An 18,427-nucleotide genomic window follows, 5' to 3' on the forward strand; every position below is an offset into this window, starting at 1 on the left:
CTTTACCTTTAAGGCAAATTTTTTAAAATGTAATATAAACACCAACAATTTGGAAACGCTGGCCTGCGAGCGCTCCAGTTGGAGCACAGCCTTTCCCAAAGGTGTTGTGGGCTTTGAAGACACTCGAACTCAGGACGCAAGGGACAGACGTGCTAAGAGGAAGGCATGCTTGGCAAACCCTCACTGGGATCAATTCCCGCCCGGAAACCAATGTCCCCACTGTGGAAGGACGTTTGGATCCAGAATTGGCCTCCACAGTCGCTTACGGACTCACTGCTAAAACCGTGTTTATGGGAGACAATCTTACTCGGCTACGAGGGATTGCCAAAGAAGAAGAACTCCCAGCAACCTTGACCATTGGGCTGGCAACATCTGGAGGGGCACAGAGGTTCCCCTACTTTTGGTTTGGCAGCTGTCAAGAGCCATGTGGCCGGCAGCCTCACCATGGTGGCCGCAGACTTAGGTGGACATTGGGTTTTTGAGTCGGGGGAAAATTCCTGGCTTGAGTAACTCATAGAATCATAGAATCATAGAGTTGGAAGAGACCACAAGGGCCATCGAGTCCAACCCCCTGCCAAGCAGGAAACACCATCAGAGCACTCCTGACATATGGTTGTCAAGCCTCTGCTTAAAGACCTCCAAAGAAGGAGACTCCACCACACTCCTTGGCAGCAAATTCCACTGCCGAACAGCTCTTACTGTCAGGAAGTTCTTCCTAATGTTTAGGTGGAATCTTCTTTCTTGTAGTTTGGATCCATTGCTCCGTGTCCGCTTCTCTGGAGCAGCAGAAAACAACCTTTCTCCCTCCTCTATGTGACATCCTTTTATATATTTGAACATGGCTATCATATCACCCCTTAACCTCCTCTTCTCCAGGCTAAACATGCCCAGCTCCCTTAGCCGTTCCTCATAAGGCATCGTTTCCAGGCCTTTGACCATTTTGGTTGCCCTCCTCTGGACACGTTCCAGTTTGTCAGTGTCCTTCTTGAACTGTGGTGCCCAGAACTGGACACAGTACTCCAGGTGAGGTCTGACCAGAGCAGAATACAGTGGCACTATTACTTCCCTTGATCTAGATGCTATACTCCTATTGATGCAGCCCTCCTGTCTCCTTCAACCCTAACATTCTTTCTTGCTTTCCTTCTCTTCCTCTTCTTCTCCCTTTTGCATTCTCTCCCCCCCCTCCGCGGGGAGGGGGCCCTCCCCCAGCTAGCCGCCTCTGATGGGAACTGCGGCCTGTCATAACCGTAATTGCTCGGGAAAACATCCAAGCCCAAGAGGCCTTTGAAGGAGGAGGCGGCGAATCTGCAGAGCGTACGGCTACCGACGGGTAGCCACAATGGCCGTGTCCACCCCCCTTCGCCGCCTTCACTGCCAGAGGCCGCTGAATGCCTATTTCTGAAAAAAACAAACCGCAAGATGAGAGAGTTGTTCTCAGGTCAGAAGACGGAGCAAGCTGGTTTCCTCCTCCGGAGGAGGGTAAGACGCGAACCCGCGACTTCAAGCGACAAGTAAGGAGGTTCCGACTCAACATCAGGAAGGACTTTCTGACAGGGAGAGCTGATGGATGGCGGTGAAGTCTCCATCCTTGGAGGTTTTTAAGCAGAGGTTGGAGGGCCATCTGTCGGGGATTCTTTGGCCGCGATTCCTGCATTCCGCGGGGTTGGACTAGATGCCTCTGGGGGTCCCTTTGAACTCTAAGATTCTACGATGCTACGAAAGAAAGAAAAACACTGTATAAATTCGAAGGACGGTTGCCATGTCGGTCATAACGCTGTAATTCTCCCCCCGGAGAAAGATAAACGAAGAGGGAAACTGTTTTTTTTGGACTACAGTTCCCATGATCCCTGGTCCCGCTCCCTATGCATGATGGGAGTTGTAGTGCAGAAACAGCTGGAGAACCCAAGTTTTGGAAACACTGCTTTAAGAGGCAAGGTGAGAATGAAAGAGAATATATACATATATATGAAAAAGAGAAAAGGAATCAGGGGCGATTCCGTCCACGGGTCAGAAAGGATTAAAAAATAGTATTGGGAAATGATCCATAATGAACTGGAAAAATGGTTTAAAAGTACTTTCCCCAAAAAATCCAGAGTCCTTCCTCTTGGGGATAATTCAGACGGAAATTCCCAGGTGTCAAAAAAGGCTATTTATGTATGCTACTACTGCGGCCTGTGTTTTGTTAACCCAAAAATGGAAAACGAGCGAGGTCCCAACCAAAGAGGAATGGCGATTTGAGTTGATGGAATGTACGCAGCTTGCTTTAAGAGGCATTGTGGGAATTGAAGAGACATTATTATTATTATTATTATTATTATTATTATTATTATTAATAATAATACACTGCCCATCTGGCTGGGTTTCCCCAGCCACTCTGGATGGCTCACAACAGAATATTAAAAATAGAATCAAACATTAAAAGCTTCCCTAAACTGTCAGATGTCTTCTAAAAGTCAGATAGTTGTTTATTTCCTTGACATCTGATGGGTACCACCACCGAGAAGGCCCTCTGTCTGGTTCCCTGCAACCTCTCTTCTCGCAGGGAGGGAACCGCCCGAAGGCCCTCGGAGCTGGACCCTGGTGTCCGGTCTGGACGATGGGGTTGGAGACTCTCCTTCAGGTATATGAAAATAATAATTTATTATTTATACCCCACCCATCTGGCTGGGTTTCCCCAGCCACTCTGGGCGGCTTCCAACACAATATTAACATAAAGTAATGCATCAAACATTAAAAACTCCCCTAAAAAGAACGAGGGAGCTAGAGAATTAGGGATCCCTGCAGGGATTAAAGGTAAAGGGACTCCTGACCATTAGGTCCAGTCGCGGCCGACTCTGGGGTTGCAGCGCTCATCTCGCTTTATTGGCCGAGGGAGCCAGAGTACAGCTTCCAGGTCATGTGGCCAGCAGGACTAAGCCGCTTCTGGCGAACCAGAGCAGCGCACGGAAATGCCATTTACCTTCCCGACGGAGCAGTACCTATTTATCTACATGCACTTTGACGTGCTTTTGAACTGTTAGGTTGGCAGGAGCAGGGACCGAGCAATGGGAGCTCACCCCATCATTGCGGGGATTCGAACCACCGACCTTCTGATCAGCAAGCCCTAGGCTCTGTGGTTTAATCCACAGCGCCACCCAAATCCTTGGAGAGGTTTCTAGTTCTTAGGTTTGATTTGCAACCAAACCGCAGGTCCTTTCCCCGTCCGGCCAATGGGGAGGGAACAAAGGCCTTTCTCGCCCTTGCTTTCCAAAGGGCGAGGATTCGAAACAGAAGCAGCAGCCGGGGCGTGCGCAGTCCAGGCCAGCGCTTGAGGTTTTTAAAATGCATCTAGGTGTCTGGTGTTGCAAATGAGATGTTGAATCAATGGCTTCGATCCAGGTCACGAGAGTCAGGGCTGGGCCGGGCTCCTCTCCTCCCTCTGAAGAAGAAAACAAGTTATTGATTTGCTTGGCTCAGCCATTTCCTCCTTGCCTGCACACACACCCCCCCCCAAAAAGAACTTTTTGAGGGCTCCCTCACTCCGGTTTAAGCCGTTCCTTGCCAGCTGCCGGGGGCATCTGCCAACAGCCGAAAAAATAATGGTATTGATTGTCAAAAGGAGCTAAGGAGACGCCTCTCCAGCCCAGCACCTCGCAGCGGGGCAACCGGGTGCCTGTGAAAGCCCCCGAGAGCAAAATTCGAACTCAAGAGCAGCTCTCCCCTCCTGCGGTTTCCCGCAGCTGGGATTCGGGACTTGATCAAAGGGATCTTTGAAATTGTAGGGGCAGGGGGAGAGCTAAAAAATAGGAAGGAATTGATGAGTGCTGGAAGGAAGGAGGAATAACCAGGGTGATGGTGGAACATAACGAATGGATGTTCTATCACAGTCTTAAACTTGCGACCGACAAGATCGTACTCAGGGTTGAGACACCTGTCTGTCTCAAGAGACAATGTAGTGTGCCTTTGCGTGGGTGTGGGGGACTCCCTGGTCCTGAATGGGGTCACTGTGCCCCCGAAGGACCAGGTGCGTAGCCTGGGGGTCATTTTGGACTCAGAGCTGTCCATGGAGGCGTAGGTCAGTTCTGTGTCTAGGGCAGCTCCATCTGGTACGCAGGATGAGACCCTCCCTGCCCGCAGACTGTCTGGCCAGAGTGGTGCATGCTCTGGTTATCTCCCGCTTGGACTACTGCCATGCGCTCTACGTGGGGCTGCCTTTAAAGGTGACCTGGAAACTGCAAGTAATCAAGAATGTGGCAGCCAGACTGGGGACTGGGAGTGGAGACCATATAACACCGGTCCTGAAAGACCTACATTGGCTCCCAGTACGTTTCTGAGCACAATTCAAAGGGTTGGTGCTGACCTTCAAAGTCCTAAATGTCCCAGTATCCCTGAAAGAGCTTCTCCACCCCCATCGTTCTGCCCGGACACCAGGGTCCATCTCCCGAGGGCCTTCTGGCGGTTCCCTCCCTGCGAGAAGCGAGGTTACAGGGAACCAGGCAGAGGGCCTTCTCGGTGGTGGCCCCCGCCCTGTGGAAAGATAGCTGCTTATTTCCTTCACATCTGAAGGGAGGGTGTTCCACGGCGTGGGCGCCACTACCGGGAAGGCCCTCTGTCTGGTTCCCTGTAACCTCACTTCTCACAATGAGGGAACCACCAGAAGGCTCTCAAAGATGGATCTCAGTGTCCGGGCTGAATGATGGCGGTGGAGACGCTCCTTCAGGTATACAGGACCGAGGCTGTTTAGGACTTTAAAGGTCAGCACCAACACTTTGAATTGTGTTCGGAAATGTACTGGGAGCCAATGCAGATCTCTCACGACTGGTGTTATGTGGTCCCGGCACCCTCTCCCAGTCCCCAGTCTGGCTGCCGCATTCTGGATTAATTGCAGTTTCCGGGTCACCTTCAAGGTAGCCCCACGTAGAGCGCATTGCAGTAGTCCAAGCAGGAGATAACCAGAGCATGCACCACTGTGGCCAGACATTCTGCGGGCAGGGAGGGTCTCATCCTGCGTACCAGATGGAGCTCCCCTGGGTACAGAATTGACCTGCGCCTCCATGGACAGCTGTGAGTCCAAAATGACTCCTAGGCTGCGCACCTGGTCCTTCAGGGGCACAGTGACCCCATTCAGGACCAGGGAGTCCCCCACACCTGCCTGCCTCCTGTCCCCCCAAAACAGTACTTCTGTCTTGTCAGGATTCAACCTCAGTTTGTTAGCCTCCATCCATCCTCCAACCGCCTCCAGGCACTCACACAGGACCTTCACCGGTTCTGATTTAAAGAGTAGACCCCATGTCAACCAATGACTCTTAAGTTAGTCTTCCATTTTCTCAGATCTGCTCTGGAGGGACTAAATTAAGGACTAGCGCTGGGGGACAAAACCCTCCCTCCGAACAATAATTCGCGCTGAGAAAAGCCACTTCGCCTCTCGATCCAGATAGCAACAGATTCGCTCTTCCAGTTGGCGAAGAATTCAAACGTCTACCGGGGAGGAGGGAGTCCGCCAAAGGCATGGCGATGCTGCAGACATCAGAAGATTAAAGGGCCTTTAATGAATAAATGGAACATTTGCGCCGGACTGGAGCAGACAGGGTGGCGAGCTCAGAATGGCAGCGAGGGAGATATTCACAATAAGCGCCTCTGGAGGAAGAAGAAGAAGAAACGAGGGAGAGATTCTGTCCACCACCCACCAGTTTGGAAACTGGTTAAGGGGCTTCCGTGTTGGTCTGCAGGCTGGATTTGGTTTCACGCATGGTCCGAAACAAACTGCTAAGGAGAGCCTTGCTGTATCGATCCATTTTTTAAAAAAAGAAATTATTTATTTGGTTTTTCAGATTAAAATTTTTCAACATGAAAACAAGATTCCAGAGAATCTCCTGGACTTCCCCTCCTGCCGTTTGTGGGTCCCGTTGTTCATCATGTCCTCCCACATCTTTTATGATAATCCAAACGTGTGTAACTTTGCTTGTGCCTTAAACCACAGAGCCTAGGGCTTGCCGATCAGAAGGTCGGCGGTTCAAATCCCCGCAATGATGGGGCGAGCTCCCGTTGCTCGGTCCCTGCTCCTGCCAAACTAGCAGTTCGAAAGCACGTCAAAGTGCAAGTAGATAAAGAGGTACCACTCCAGCAGGAAGGTAAACGGCGTTTCCATGCGCTGCTCTGGTTCGCCAGAAGTGGCTTAGTCCTGCTGGCCACATGACCCGGAAGCTGTACGCCGGCTCCCTCGGCCAGTAAAGCGAGATGAGCGCTGTAACCCCAGAGTCGGCCACGACTGGACCTCATGGTCAGGGGTCCCTCTACCTTTACCTATATTGCCAATAAAGAGTTTGTGAGCGTTTGCTCAAAACCTGCCCAGGAGTCCAGTTCACTTTGTTCTTCCTTTAAGCACTTTGTGAAAGGTTCCCATTCTTCTTTAACGTCACAGTTATCCTTGTCACATAGCTTTATGCGTCAGTTTCGCCAATTCCGCAGAATCCATCAGTTTCTCTTGCCGGTTTTCCGGAAGCTGTTAAGCCATGGAGGTTTGCCAACAAACGTGGGACAGGAACTGGGAAGTGCCTGTCAGAGAACTGACATCGGAGCTAGAGGTGGAGGCAAGGCTCCCAAGCGATGCCGGAGAAGGGCCCAGCAGGGAGAGAGGGGAATCATCGGCTGGGGAAGGAAATCAGCGTAACACCAGGGGTGAAGGGGGGCAGATGGGGGAATCGGCGAGGGGGCTCCAGGACTCTTCGCCGGAGACCAGCGGGGAGAGCACAGGTCCTCCGCTACCCACACCCACCCTGCGCAGAAGACTTCCGCGCAGGGAAAGTAGGCGTAGACTTGGCGTCAAAGAACTTCTTTGCTGGAAGAGGTTCAAGAAACGCCCACTGACGGATTCTGCTAGCGACTGAAACAGCCATGAAATGAAGGGCTGTCCAGACAGAAAAGGTTTACCCAGGCAACCTAGCCAGGAGTGGCGGCAACTTACGCACGAGCAACCCCATATAACCATTGCAATACCCTTTGACATTTCTCTGACGAAAATAGGGACGTCCTATTCAGTCATCACTATAATAACAATTTTACTGTTTATACCCCACCCAACTGACTGGGTGTTCCCAACTCCTAGAGTTGCAGTTATAATTTGTGGGTCACCATCTGATCTTATTCTGATCTTAATTTGAATTTAAGCTGTGTCTTAACCGATTGCTTCACTTTATGTTTTATGTTCTTTTTAGGGGGAGGGGGAGGGGAAAAACGGGGGAATGAGGATGATGTATTTTTGATCAATTATGTTGAAATCCCTAATAAAAAATATTTAATAATAAAAAAAACAGCTTCCGGAAAATCGTGGGTATAAAAAACAACCCGAAATTTTTGCAAATGGGACGAGGAAGGGAAAAGCTCCTGTCCTTTTCCTCTCTCTGTGCCTTTTCTCGCTTAGTTCCCCACGAGACGCTTTGCAACGGACTGCGCCTCTTTGCCAACAAGTACCGGCCGGCGGCTCCTTTCCGGAACCGAAATGAAAAACATATCGAGAGAGAGAGTGTGTGTGTGTTTATGTGCCGGTGCGGAGACAACCCTCCCCTATTCCTGAGCCCAACGGCCTGGCGCCCTTCCCTCTCGCTTGGCAGGCGATCTGCCTCTTTGCACAGAGAGGAATTCTCAAAAAAAAAATTGTTAAAAGATGGCTGCCAAGTGGGGAAGGAACTTTTCGGAAAGGCGGTGGGTCGCGGGGTGTCCTTTCGCTGCTTGCAAAATGGCTGCCTTTGCGCATGCATGCGCCGTCGCGCACGAGAGAGGAGGAGGAGGAGCTGCGGGGAGATAGCGGTTGGCATTTAGGACCGTCCGGGAAAAGGCTGGAGGCCTGGAACGAGACTTTTTTTTTTTTTTGAAAATAAATATATATATATAAGCTGCGAGAGCAAGAGCCAAAATTCCATGTCCAAAGTAAACAGCTGGCAAACTGTGTGTTCTTTTCGGTTGGAAACCTCGTCTCTCTCTCTCTCTCTCTCTCTCTTTTTTCCACCCCCCCTTTCTCTTTCTCTCGTTTCCTCCCTCTTCTCCCTCCCTCGATTTAAAATAAATAAAATAAAATCCGATTCCTTTTGAGAGAATATGGAGCTAAGGGGAAAGAGAGAGGGAAGGGGGAAGAAAACAAAATAATAATAAAAAAGATTTCCGTATGGTGGTTTGTCCACATTGGCACATATTTTTAAAAAAGAAACAGCACTTTGGGTTATTTCATCAGATTCTTGGGGGTCTTCGGAGTCCGTAGGGAATCGAGTTTGCCGACCGCAGCAATTGAGTGGTGTTTGGCACGTTTTCCCATGGCGGTGTAGCAACCTTGACATTTTAACTTTAGTTTGTTTTTGTGGCAGAGGGGCAAAGGCAATTTTTTTGGGGGGGGTGCTCTTTCCCTGCTCTCCACGTGGTCCGTTCTTCCCCCCACCCCATCCTCCTGCTGTTCCTCCCCGTCTCCGAGGTTTCGAACTCGGCACAAAATGGCCGTTGGTGGGGTGGGTGGGGCGTCGGGGAAGGGGGAGGCTACAAAATGGCCTCCCCTAACTGCCGACACTCGCCACGTGTTGGGAAGGTGTGTAAACACCCCCATTTTGCTTTCGAATTCCCCCCCCCAGGCACAAATTGTGCAAACACACTCCAACACCGTGTCTGCACACAAACAAAATGGGGGGGGGGAACGGGACCGCCACCCCATAATTTCTAGCCAAGGAAAAGAATGCCACACGTTTCCAGAACAAATTTTATTTTTTGTGGGGGGGTGGCATTTTGCAATAGTGGCGAACAAAAGGTACAGATGCAAAACTGTACCCGCAATGGGACACTCTCGGGTCCCCGTCCTCGCCGGTAACCCTTTCCCTACAACCGCACGACGGATCCGGACAGAGCGGCTGCGAAACGGGACGCTGAGGGAGGCCTGTGGATTTTGGGAGCCCGAAAGTGAGCACGCTTGCAGATCGGAGAGAGAGAGAGAGAGATGGAAAGAGATACGGGGAGGAGAAATATTTTTGGCAGGGCGCTCTGGCGCCGGCCCAGTTCCCAAAGCCGGGAGCGAGCTGAGCAGATGAAAACAGGGGGCCAGGATTTTGAAGGGAGAGTTCGGACAAACGCCACCGTTGGCAACTCTCCTGGACGGGTTATTCCTCCGCTTGTCGTCGTCTTTTTTGGCTCATGGTACCCGGCTGGGCACGGCCTCTGCGTTTTATTAACCGCAGCTGCGCTCGAGTCTGCCTGGCAGTTGCACCCTCTCTGCAGGTGAGCGCCGTTTTAAAAACAGAAAAGAAATGGGAATCAGGCCCTGTCTCCCAGGGACAGCCCAGGATTCGCAGAAGCTGTCCCGGTTTCCAATCCGACCCCTGAAATGCCCCGCTAGTAATTTTGATACACACACCAATGTTTGCATGTAAGACTCTAAGATTTGAATTGGGTCCGCCCGCTGTGTCTCTGCACGAGTCCCCGATCTTGTTTGATGTGTTACAGTATTTTAATATTTTTTTGGAAGGCGCCCAGAGTGGCTGGGGAAGCCCAGCCAGATGGGCGGGGTATAAATAAATTATTATTATTATTATTATTATTATTATTATTATTATTATTATTATTGCAATCGGGAGGCCCGTTCAGAACAGAAACTCATGCAGAGTCAGTAGGCAAACCCTCCAAGCGTCCCTATTTTTCAGGGACAGCCCAGGATTTGCAGAAGCCGTCCCGGTTTCTGATCTGACCCCCAAAATGTCCCGCTAGTAGATTTCGATACGCACGCACGCCCTCCAACGTTTGCATTCATATTTCAAGATGGCTGCTGCTGAAAGACTCTGAGATTTGAATTGAGTACGCCCGCCGTGTCTCTGCACGAGTCCCTGATCTTGCAATCAGAAGGTCTGTTCAGAACAGAAACTCATGCAGAAGCAATAGGCAAACCCTCCAAGCGTCCCTATTTTTCAGGGACAGCCCAGGATTCGCAGAAGCTGTCCCGGTTTCCGATCTGACCTCGGAGTGTCCCTTAGGCCGCCCCTATTTTAATCGGAGTAATGTTTGAGGGTGTGGAGTTATTTTTCTTATATTCAACTAATAAAATATTTTTTAAAAAGAGGAAATAAGTAACTATAGAACCCTGAGAAGACCTCTGAAGGCAGCCCTGTAGAGGGAAGGGTTTTTTGATGTTTGATGTTTTATTATGTTTTTATATGTGTTGGAAGCTGCCCAGAGTGGCTGGGGCAACACAGTCAAAGAAGTGGGGTATAAATGAGAAAAGGATTATGATGATGGAATAGGACACCCCTATTTTCATTGGAGGGACGCGGGTGGCGCTGTGGGTTAAACCAGAGAGCCTAGGGCTTGCCGATCAGAAGGTCGGCAGTTTGAATCCCCGCAATGACGGGTGAGCTCCCGTTGCTCGGTCCCTGCTCCTGCCAACCTAGCAGTTTGAAAGCACGTCAAAGTACAAGTAGATAAATAGGTACCACTCCGGCGGGAAGGTAAACGGCGTTTCCATGCGCTGCTCTGGTTCGCCAGAAGCGGCTTAGTCCTGCTGGCCCCATGACCCGGAAGCTGTACGCCGGCTCCCTCGACCAGTAAAGCGAGATGAGCGCCGCAACCCCAGAGTCGGCCACGACTGGACCTAATGGCCAGGGGTCCCTTTACCTATTTTCATTGGAGAAATGTGGGAGGGTATGGAAAAGGACGTCAGCATTCGACAACCGAGGTCCCACTGTGCTTCAAAGGTGATTATATACATAACTTTAAAAGATTAAAAACAAGGACAAAAGGTTAAAAGCGACCACAGTGGTCCCTTGGTTCTCAAACGCCTTGGTACTCAAACAACTTGGAACTCAAACACTGCAAACCCTGAAGTAAGTGTTCTGGTTTGCAAACTTTTTCCGGAAGCAGAACGTGCTCCAATTTGTTACGCTGAGGTCTGTTTTTGCCATTTATTTTGCCTTTTTGTGGCTCTTTTTGTTGTGTTTTTGTGACTATATAGAACCCAGTTTGGCTACTGATGGACTGATTGTGCGACTGCAGCACATTGTTTGTTGCTTTCGTTTTATGGATCGACGGTCAGGCTAGATAGCGAAATCCATGTTCAATTGCTGTTTTAGGGGTTGTTTTTAAAAGTCCAGAACTGATTAATCCGTTTTGCATTGTCCCACCATCTCGTCCTCCGTCGTCCCCTTCTCCTTGTGCCCTCCATCTTCCCCAACATCAGGGTCTTTTCCAGGGAGTCTTCTCTTCTCATGAGGTGGCCAAAGTCTTGGAGCCTCAGCTTCAGGATCTGTCCTTCCAGTGAGCACTCAGGGCTGATTTCCTTCTGAATGGAGAGGTTTGATCTTCTTGCAGTCCATGGGACTCTCCAGAGTCTCCTCCAGCACCAACATTCATTGTGCACTATCAATAATTTTTAAGGATCTAGCAGGGTCTCAGCTGCCCCCTCTCCCCCCCCCCACGGCCACATCTATGACACCCATGGAAAGAAAGACCCTGGTTTGAAAACGGCTCCTGGTTCAAGGATCAGCGGGGAACGTGCTGATTTCTGCCCGGCTGCTCTGCAGAAGGAACAGAAAGAGGGGTTTGCGTGTGGGGCGTTTTGTCTGTGGGTGGGTGGGGGCCAGAAAGAGCAGACCCTGGGCTAGCAGAGCGGAGTAGGGGGGGGTGCGGTTGTCTAATCCAAGATGCTACTAGGAACCATTAGTGCTGAGCTCAGCGTCTGCTCTGCTGACGGCCCGGAGAGCCTGATTATTTTTAGATAAGATGGAAAGCCTGGAACGGAGAGTTCTGGGCTGCAGCCTGGCCGAGGCGTGAGCTGTATTTCTGATGAAGGAGGGAGGAGGGGGCCGGCGAGTCGGGTGTGGGGAGGCGAAAGGCGAGTTGCTGCAGTGGGTGAGTTTTTTCTCCCCACCTCTCTCTGCACGGAGAGTCCCCGTGGCTCTCCCTTCAACGAAGGCCTGGTCCGGCGCGCGCACACACAAAAACTGCAGCAGAAAGTCAACCGGCTGCAACGCAATCTCACCCAAGCATTTAAGCCCAGGGTTTTGCAACCTTTTGGGGCCCACGGCTCCCTTGAACTACAGTGGTACCTCGGGTTAAGCACTTAATTCGTTCCGGAGGTCCGTTCTAAACCTGAAACTGTTCTTAACCTGAAGCACCACTTTAGCTAATGGGGCCTCCTGCTGCTGCCGCACCGCCGGAGCACAATTTCTGTTCTCATCCTGAAGCAAAGTTCTTAACCCGAGGTAATATTTCTGGGTTAGCGGAGTCTGTAACCTGAAGCGTATGTAACCTGAAGCGTATGTAACCTGAGGTACCACTGTACATTTGTCTGTGGCACAACTGTGGGGCTCTGGAGCCCAGTTAGGTCCCCCCCTTTGCCTGCAGAGCTGGCACCCCCTAACGCTTTTTTGAACCCCCTCCCTTGTGGAGCGTTCCCTCAGCCTCCTCTCCCCTTTCCACCTTGTTGCTTTCTCATCTCGGTCGGTGGAAAGATCGGACTGTCGGCTGCCCCAGATATAGAGTCCCGTCGATGATCAGCCATCAAGGAGGCAGCTGATTCAGTTTGCATTCAATGCCAAGCTTATCTCGTTAAACCACAGAGCCTAGGACTTGCAGATCGGAAGGTCAGCGGTTCAAATCCCCACCACAGGGTGAGCTCCCATTGCTCGGTCCCTGCTCCTGCCAACCTAGCAGTTCGAAAGCACCTCAAAGTGCAAGTAGATCAATAGGTACCGCTCCGGCGGGAAGGTAAACGGCGTTTCCATGCGCTGCTCTGGTTCGCCAGAAGCGGCTTAGTCCTGCTGGCCACATGACCCGGAAGCTGTATGCCGGCTCCCTCAGCCAATAAAGCCAGATGAGCGCCGCAACCCCAGAGTCAGTCATAACAAGACCTAACGGTCAGGGGTCCCTTTACCTTTACCTATCTCGCTTGCTCTTTCCAAAAACTCTACAGAAACCTAAAACACAGCCCTCCGTCGAAAGCCGCACTTCCCCGAATGTCGTGGTGCTGTTCTCTGGCCAAGCGATGTGCAGAAAAATGCACGGATTGTGGCCAAGTGTGCGCCAAGAGGTGTTGAAAATAGCACCCCAAAGTCCAACATATTAGGGCAGAAGTTTCTATGGGAAAGCATGGTTTTGGAACGCTTCGGTTTTGGAACGGACTTCCGGAACGGATTAAGTTTGAGAACCAAGGTACTCAATTATTTGAGGTTCTGCCCTCACCCTTAGCAGAAACCTGCCCCCCACAATGTCCTATTTATGGGGTAATTTTACCCGTGATTTCCCAGGAATGGCTCGACAACTTTGGCTGCCCCGACAAAAATATTGAATACGCCCATGTCCAGGGTTGAGGGGGGGGAGGTCATTAGCGGGTATTGCCACACTCTGTCTGATGTGAAAGTGCTGCCGTGCCGGCAGGCAGAAGTTCAATTGGCGCATCCTTCTGGGTGTGTGAAATTACTCCCCTGTGAAAAAGTATTGGGATCGATCGAGATACACAGAGTGAGGGACGGGAGGCAAAATTCATCCAATTTCATTTGTTCACCCCGGCCAAGCACGGGGGACTTGAACCCTGGCCTCCCAGGTCCACATCTGGCACTCTAACCACTGAACCACACTGCCTCGCCTTTGCCTTCAAAAGCGGACCTAGCTACTTCGCCGTTTGCGAAACACTGCCGCGCTCCGAGATTTGCGCTTCTCTGAATTTTGCGGCGCAGCCAAGAGACGGGTGCGGAAATGCACTAACCCAGGGTAAAGCGTGCATATAAACACGTATATTTGCAAAAGCAAAATGCAGAAGTGCATCAGGTTGGGGAAATATAAACATTAAGAGGAATTTGCTTTGAGAAAATGTGCACATTAGAGAAGATTCGAGTTGATTTCCCCACTTTTCGCAGGCCACGAATTTTTATAAACAACAACAATTATTATACTGTGCCCATTTGGCTGGGTTTCCCCAGCTGTCGCCTCTTTCTCTCCTTGTTTTCTTTAAGCTAAGGTAAAAAGGTAAAGGTAAAGGACCTCTGACAGTTAAGTCCAGTGGTGAATGACTCTGGGGTTGCGGCGCTCCTCTTGCTTTACTGGCTGAGGGAGCTGGCGTTTGTCCGCAGACAGTTTTTCTGGGTCATGTGGCCAGGTTGACTAAGCTGCTTCTGGTGAAACCAGAGCAGTGCACGGAAACGCCGTTTACCTTCCCACCGGAGTGGTACCTATTTATCTACTTGCACTTGATGTGCTTTCGAACGGCTAGGTTGGCAGGAGCAGGGACCGAGAAACGGGAGCTCACCCCGTCGCGAGGATTTGAACCGCCAACCTTCCGATCGGCAAGCCCTAGGCTCTGTGGTTTAGACCACAGCGCCACCCGCGTCCCTTGTTTCTTCTTTAGAAAACCCAATAAAAAGTTATATATGAAAGAAAAGGAAGTGAAAATCTGGACACAAAAGTTGTGGAGCTTTTTGGGGGGTCTGGCATGCCTAGTCCCTCCAATCTCAACGAAAGAAGATGTATCTTGGGGCAACTGGTTTAGCCACTGGGAGAACTGGAGGCTAGACAGGCTCTGTCTGTCCAGCAGGAATGTTCTCTCATCGGGCCACAGATTCATTCCACGAATGGGCATGTGTGGCCATCCATAATCGTGACCCGTCACACGGGCTGAAAGTGAGCGTGATAATGTGAGTCTGTGAGGGTCTGGAGGCGGTTGGAGATTGAGGCTGAATCCTGACAAGACAGAAGTACTGTTTTGGGGGGACAGGGGGCAGGCAGGTGTGGGGGACTCCCTGGTCCTGAATGGGGCGACTGTGCCCCTGAAGGACCAGGTGCGCAGCCTGGGAGTCATTTTGGACTCACCATTGTCCATGGAGGAACAGGTTTAGACCACAGCCCCACCCGCATCCGGTTTCTTTTAAGCTAAAAAAGTCCCAAATGCTGTTTATATTTCTTCCTTTGCGGATCTCTGAATGCATTTTGGTGCAAGGTAATCGGAGATATCATTAGCCCGGGCCGTTTGCAGTCGCAAAGCTCACGCCTCCGTCTTTCCTTTTCAGATTCAGATCAAAGTAGTAGCCCCAGGACGGGAATCGGCTCTGACCAGGAGGATAGCAAGCCCATCATCACGCTGGGTGAGTTGAGGAATGCTCAGCGCACAAAAGTGGGAAGAGGAGAAACGCCTTATGTCCCTATAGCAGGGATGGGAGGAGAACGCCAATTGTAGTTGGACTACAACTCCCATCATTCCTGACCATTGGCCGAGCTGTTGGCTGGGGCTGATATGAGCTGGAGTCCCGCAAGCTCTGGAGACCCCCATGCTCCCCGTTTTTCCTCTAAGGCGTCCTTCTTTCCTCGAGAGGGAATTCCTTTTATACACAGAGGCATTCCTCCGTCTCTTGCAGGTAGTAAGGAAACGATACCTCTTAAGTCAGGTATCTGGGTACCTGAGGGCCTCTAGATGCTACAGCTCCCATCATCCTTGCTCCCTGGCCATCCTGGCTACAGAGGCATCCCTGATTCTCAGGAGGGAATGCCTCTGCTAAACAGGGAGTATCTAAACAGAGATTATCTCCTCTAAGCAGAGAATACCTCTTCTAAACAGGGAGTGCTTCTTCTAAACAGAGAATACCTCTTCGAAACAGGGAGTGCTCCTTCGAAACAGGGAATGCTTCTTGTAGACAGAGGATACCTCCTTTAAACAGAGAATACCTCCTCTAAACAGGGAGTGCTTCTTCTAAACAGAGGATACCTTCTCTAAATAGAGAATACCTCCTCTAAACAAGGGATGCCTCTTCTAAACAGAGAATACCTCCCCTAAACAGAGAATACCTCTTCGAAACAGGGAGTGCTTCTTCTAAACAGAGGATACCTTCTCTAAATAGAGAATACCTCCTCTAAACAAGGGATGCCTCTTCTAAACAGAGAATACCTCCCCTAAACAGAGAATACCTCCTCTAAACAGGGAGTGTTTCCTCTAAACAGAGAATACCTCTTCGAAACAGGGAGTGCTTCTTCTAAACAGAGGATACCTTCTCTAAATAGAGAATACCTCCTCTAAACAAGGGATGCCTCTTCTAAACAGAGAATGCCTTTTCTAAATAGATAATACTTCCCCTAAACAGGCAGTGCTTCTTCTAAACAGAGAATACCTCCTCTACACAGGGAATACCTCCCCTAAACAGAGAATGCCTCCTGTTTCATCCTGGCAATTTATTTATTTTTAATAAAAAGGAAAGCGAAGCATCCAGTTCGTGCACCTGGTTTCCCCGTTTCAATTCCTCCCAGGTTGTTATGCTCCCTGTGCTCAATTAATCTCTCTTTCCCCCTTTTTCTGTAGACGCGACAGATTTCCAAGAGAACTTCGTCACGTCCGGGGTGTTCAGCGTCACGGAGCTGATCCAAGTTTCCCGGAGTGAGTAGGCCCCTCTTTGCCGCTTCTTGTATAGCTGGCCTTCGTGAAAACCTGGCCTGTGGTTCTGGTGTTCGTTTGTTTTGTGCGTTGTGCCGGCAGGGTAACTTTTGCACGAGCAGTCTTGCACTCTGCAGCTGCACGATCATAGTTGTGCAAGGAGGAAGGGCTGCTCCCAGTCTGTGTCGACAAAACTGATTTGATTCCTAGCCGTGATTCAAGATGGCGTCCAATTCGGGCAGAGTAAACTCCTTTGTTTCGCTTTCGTTCTTTTTTATTTTGTTTTTAAGGGAATCAGAAAGTATACGAGTAGGAATTGACAAATAGACAGCTGAGGGAGAAGGGGAAAGAAAAGAGGGGGGAGGATATATAAATTGAAAATAACTTGGGGAGACCTAAGAAATGGGGTGTGAACCGGAAATAAATAATGCAACTTCCAGTTGGCCGCACGATTAATGGCGGACGGGAGCTCTTTTTTTAGGGGGGAGGAAATAAATAATGCAATAAAGGTAAAGGTAAAGGGACCCCTGACCATTAGGTCCAGTCGTGGCCGACTCTGGGGTTGCAGCGCTCATCTCGCTTTACTGGCCGAGGGAGCCTTCGTACAGCTTCCGGGTCATGTGGCCAGCAGGACTAAGCTGCTTCTGGCGAACCAGAGCAGTGCACGGAAACGCCGTTTGCCTTCCCGCCGGAGCGGTACCTATTTATCTACTTGCACTTTGACGTGCTTTCGAACTGCTAGGTTGGCAGGAGCAGGGACCGAGCAACGGAAGCTCACCCCGTCATTGCGGGGATTCAAACCGCCGACCTTCTGATCAGCAAGCCCTAGGCTCAGTGGTTTAACCCACAGCGCCACCTGCGTCCCGAATAATGCAATATAATAATGCAATATAAAGTAGTAAACGGGAAAGAAAGAACACGTTGACGACAGAGGGTAGGAAGTCAACTTAATGGGGAAATTGCATTACATTTGGTGTCGATTTGCTAAAAAAACTGGAAAACTAATACAAATAATTAGTTTTGGAAAGGAAGTAAAGGTTTGCTGCCAGTTCTGCCCAAACACTGATGCAAAGCTGTCTGCTCGAGCCCAGGGGGCGTCCAGTCAGATTCGGTCAAAATCGCTGCAGTTGTGTGGCAGGCTTGACCCGCCATCTTGATCCCAGTGCGATTCCGGAGGAAACACGATCCTCGAACTCAGGACCCAGCCAGCCGGGGACGAAAGGCTTCCTTCTCGGGAAACTGGAGGCCCCCAACTCACAGCTTGTTGACCCCCTTTCTCTCTCTTTTTTTAAACATTATTTTAATTTTTTTATTGACACAAAATTTTATTTTTTTATTGACACAAATCCATAACTTGAAGTATTGCTCAAAAAGAGCATTGACCTCCTTCCCTCCCTCTTTCTGACTTCCACATATCTTTAACGGATTCGTCGCATTTCTATAACCACCTTATATCTTCTTTTAACATTCACGCTCCTATATGTAAATCAGCTCCTTAATTTCACGTCACCAAACCTTTCAAGCCAAGCCTACAAACGTTTTCAGGTGTTTGCCATTTTCTTTCAAACAAATTCTAAATTTGCTCCAGTCCTTTTGAAATAGTTCGTCGTGCCGATTCCGGATCTTCCCCATCAGCTTTGCCAACTCCACATACAGTGGTACCTCGGGTTACATACGCTTCAGGTTACAGACTCCGCTAACCCAGAAATAGTACCTCGGGTTAAGAACTTTGCTTCAGGATGAGAACAGAAATTGTGCTCCGGCGGTGCGGCGGCAGCAGGAGGCCCCATTAGCTAAAGTGGTGCTTCAGGTTAAGAACAGTTTCAGGTTTAAAATGTTAAGTTATAGAGATAAGATAAATGAAAGAGGGTAAGGATTTGCTGATTTGATTATTTAAATGGGAATACAAGAAGGGGAGGTGTGAGGAAGTCAAAGAAACAAGCAAATGAATTTTAAGTTATGAAAAATGGAATTGTTTTTAATTTTTCTTATTTTTTCTGTGTGTTTATTCATATTTTTTTTGTTTCTTTTATTATGTGTTTTTGTATATTTGTTTCTGTAAAACCTTAATAA

The 18,427-nt window shown here is 49.8% G+C and overlaps 2 protein-coding genes across 2 annotated transcripts in view; both read left to right on the top strand.

Annotated features, from left to right (window-relative positions):
- Nucleotides 1-18,427, top strand: part of RNF126 (ring finger protein 126) — a 767,042-nt gene that overhangs the window by 653,993 nt on the left and 94,622 nt on the right. The window lies entirely within an intron of this gene.
- NFIC (nuclear factor I C) overlaps nucleotides 1-18,427 on the top strand; it is a gene marked incomplete at its 3' end in the record, with an annotated part of 80,658 nt that overhangs the window by 44,736 nt on the left and 17,495 nt on the right. Inside the window, exons 3-4 of the mRNA XM_083594731.1 lie at nucleotides 15,003-15,077; nucleotides 16,283-16,357. Of these exons, the coding sequence (XP_083450857.1) occupies nucleotides 15,003-15,077; nucleotides 16,283-16,357 (150 nt within the window). The remainder of the gene's footprint in view (nucleotides 1-15,002; nucleotides 15,078-16,282; nucleotides 16,358-18,427) is intronic.

Source organism: Podarcis filfolensis, assembly GCF_964270895.1.
Source record: "Podarcis filfolensis genome assembly, chromosome: 18".
Classification (NCBI taxonomy): domain Eukaryota; kingdom Metazoa; phylum Chordata; class Lepidosauria; order Squamata; family Lacertidae; genus Podarcis; species Podarcis filfolensis.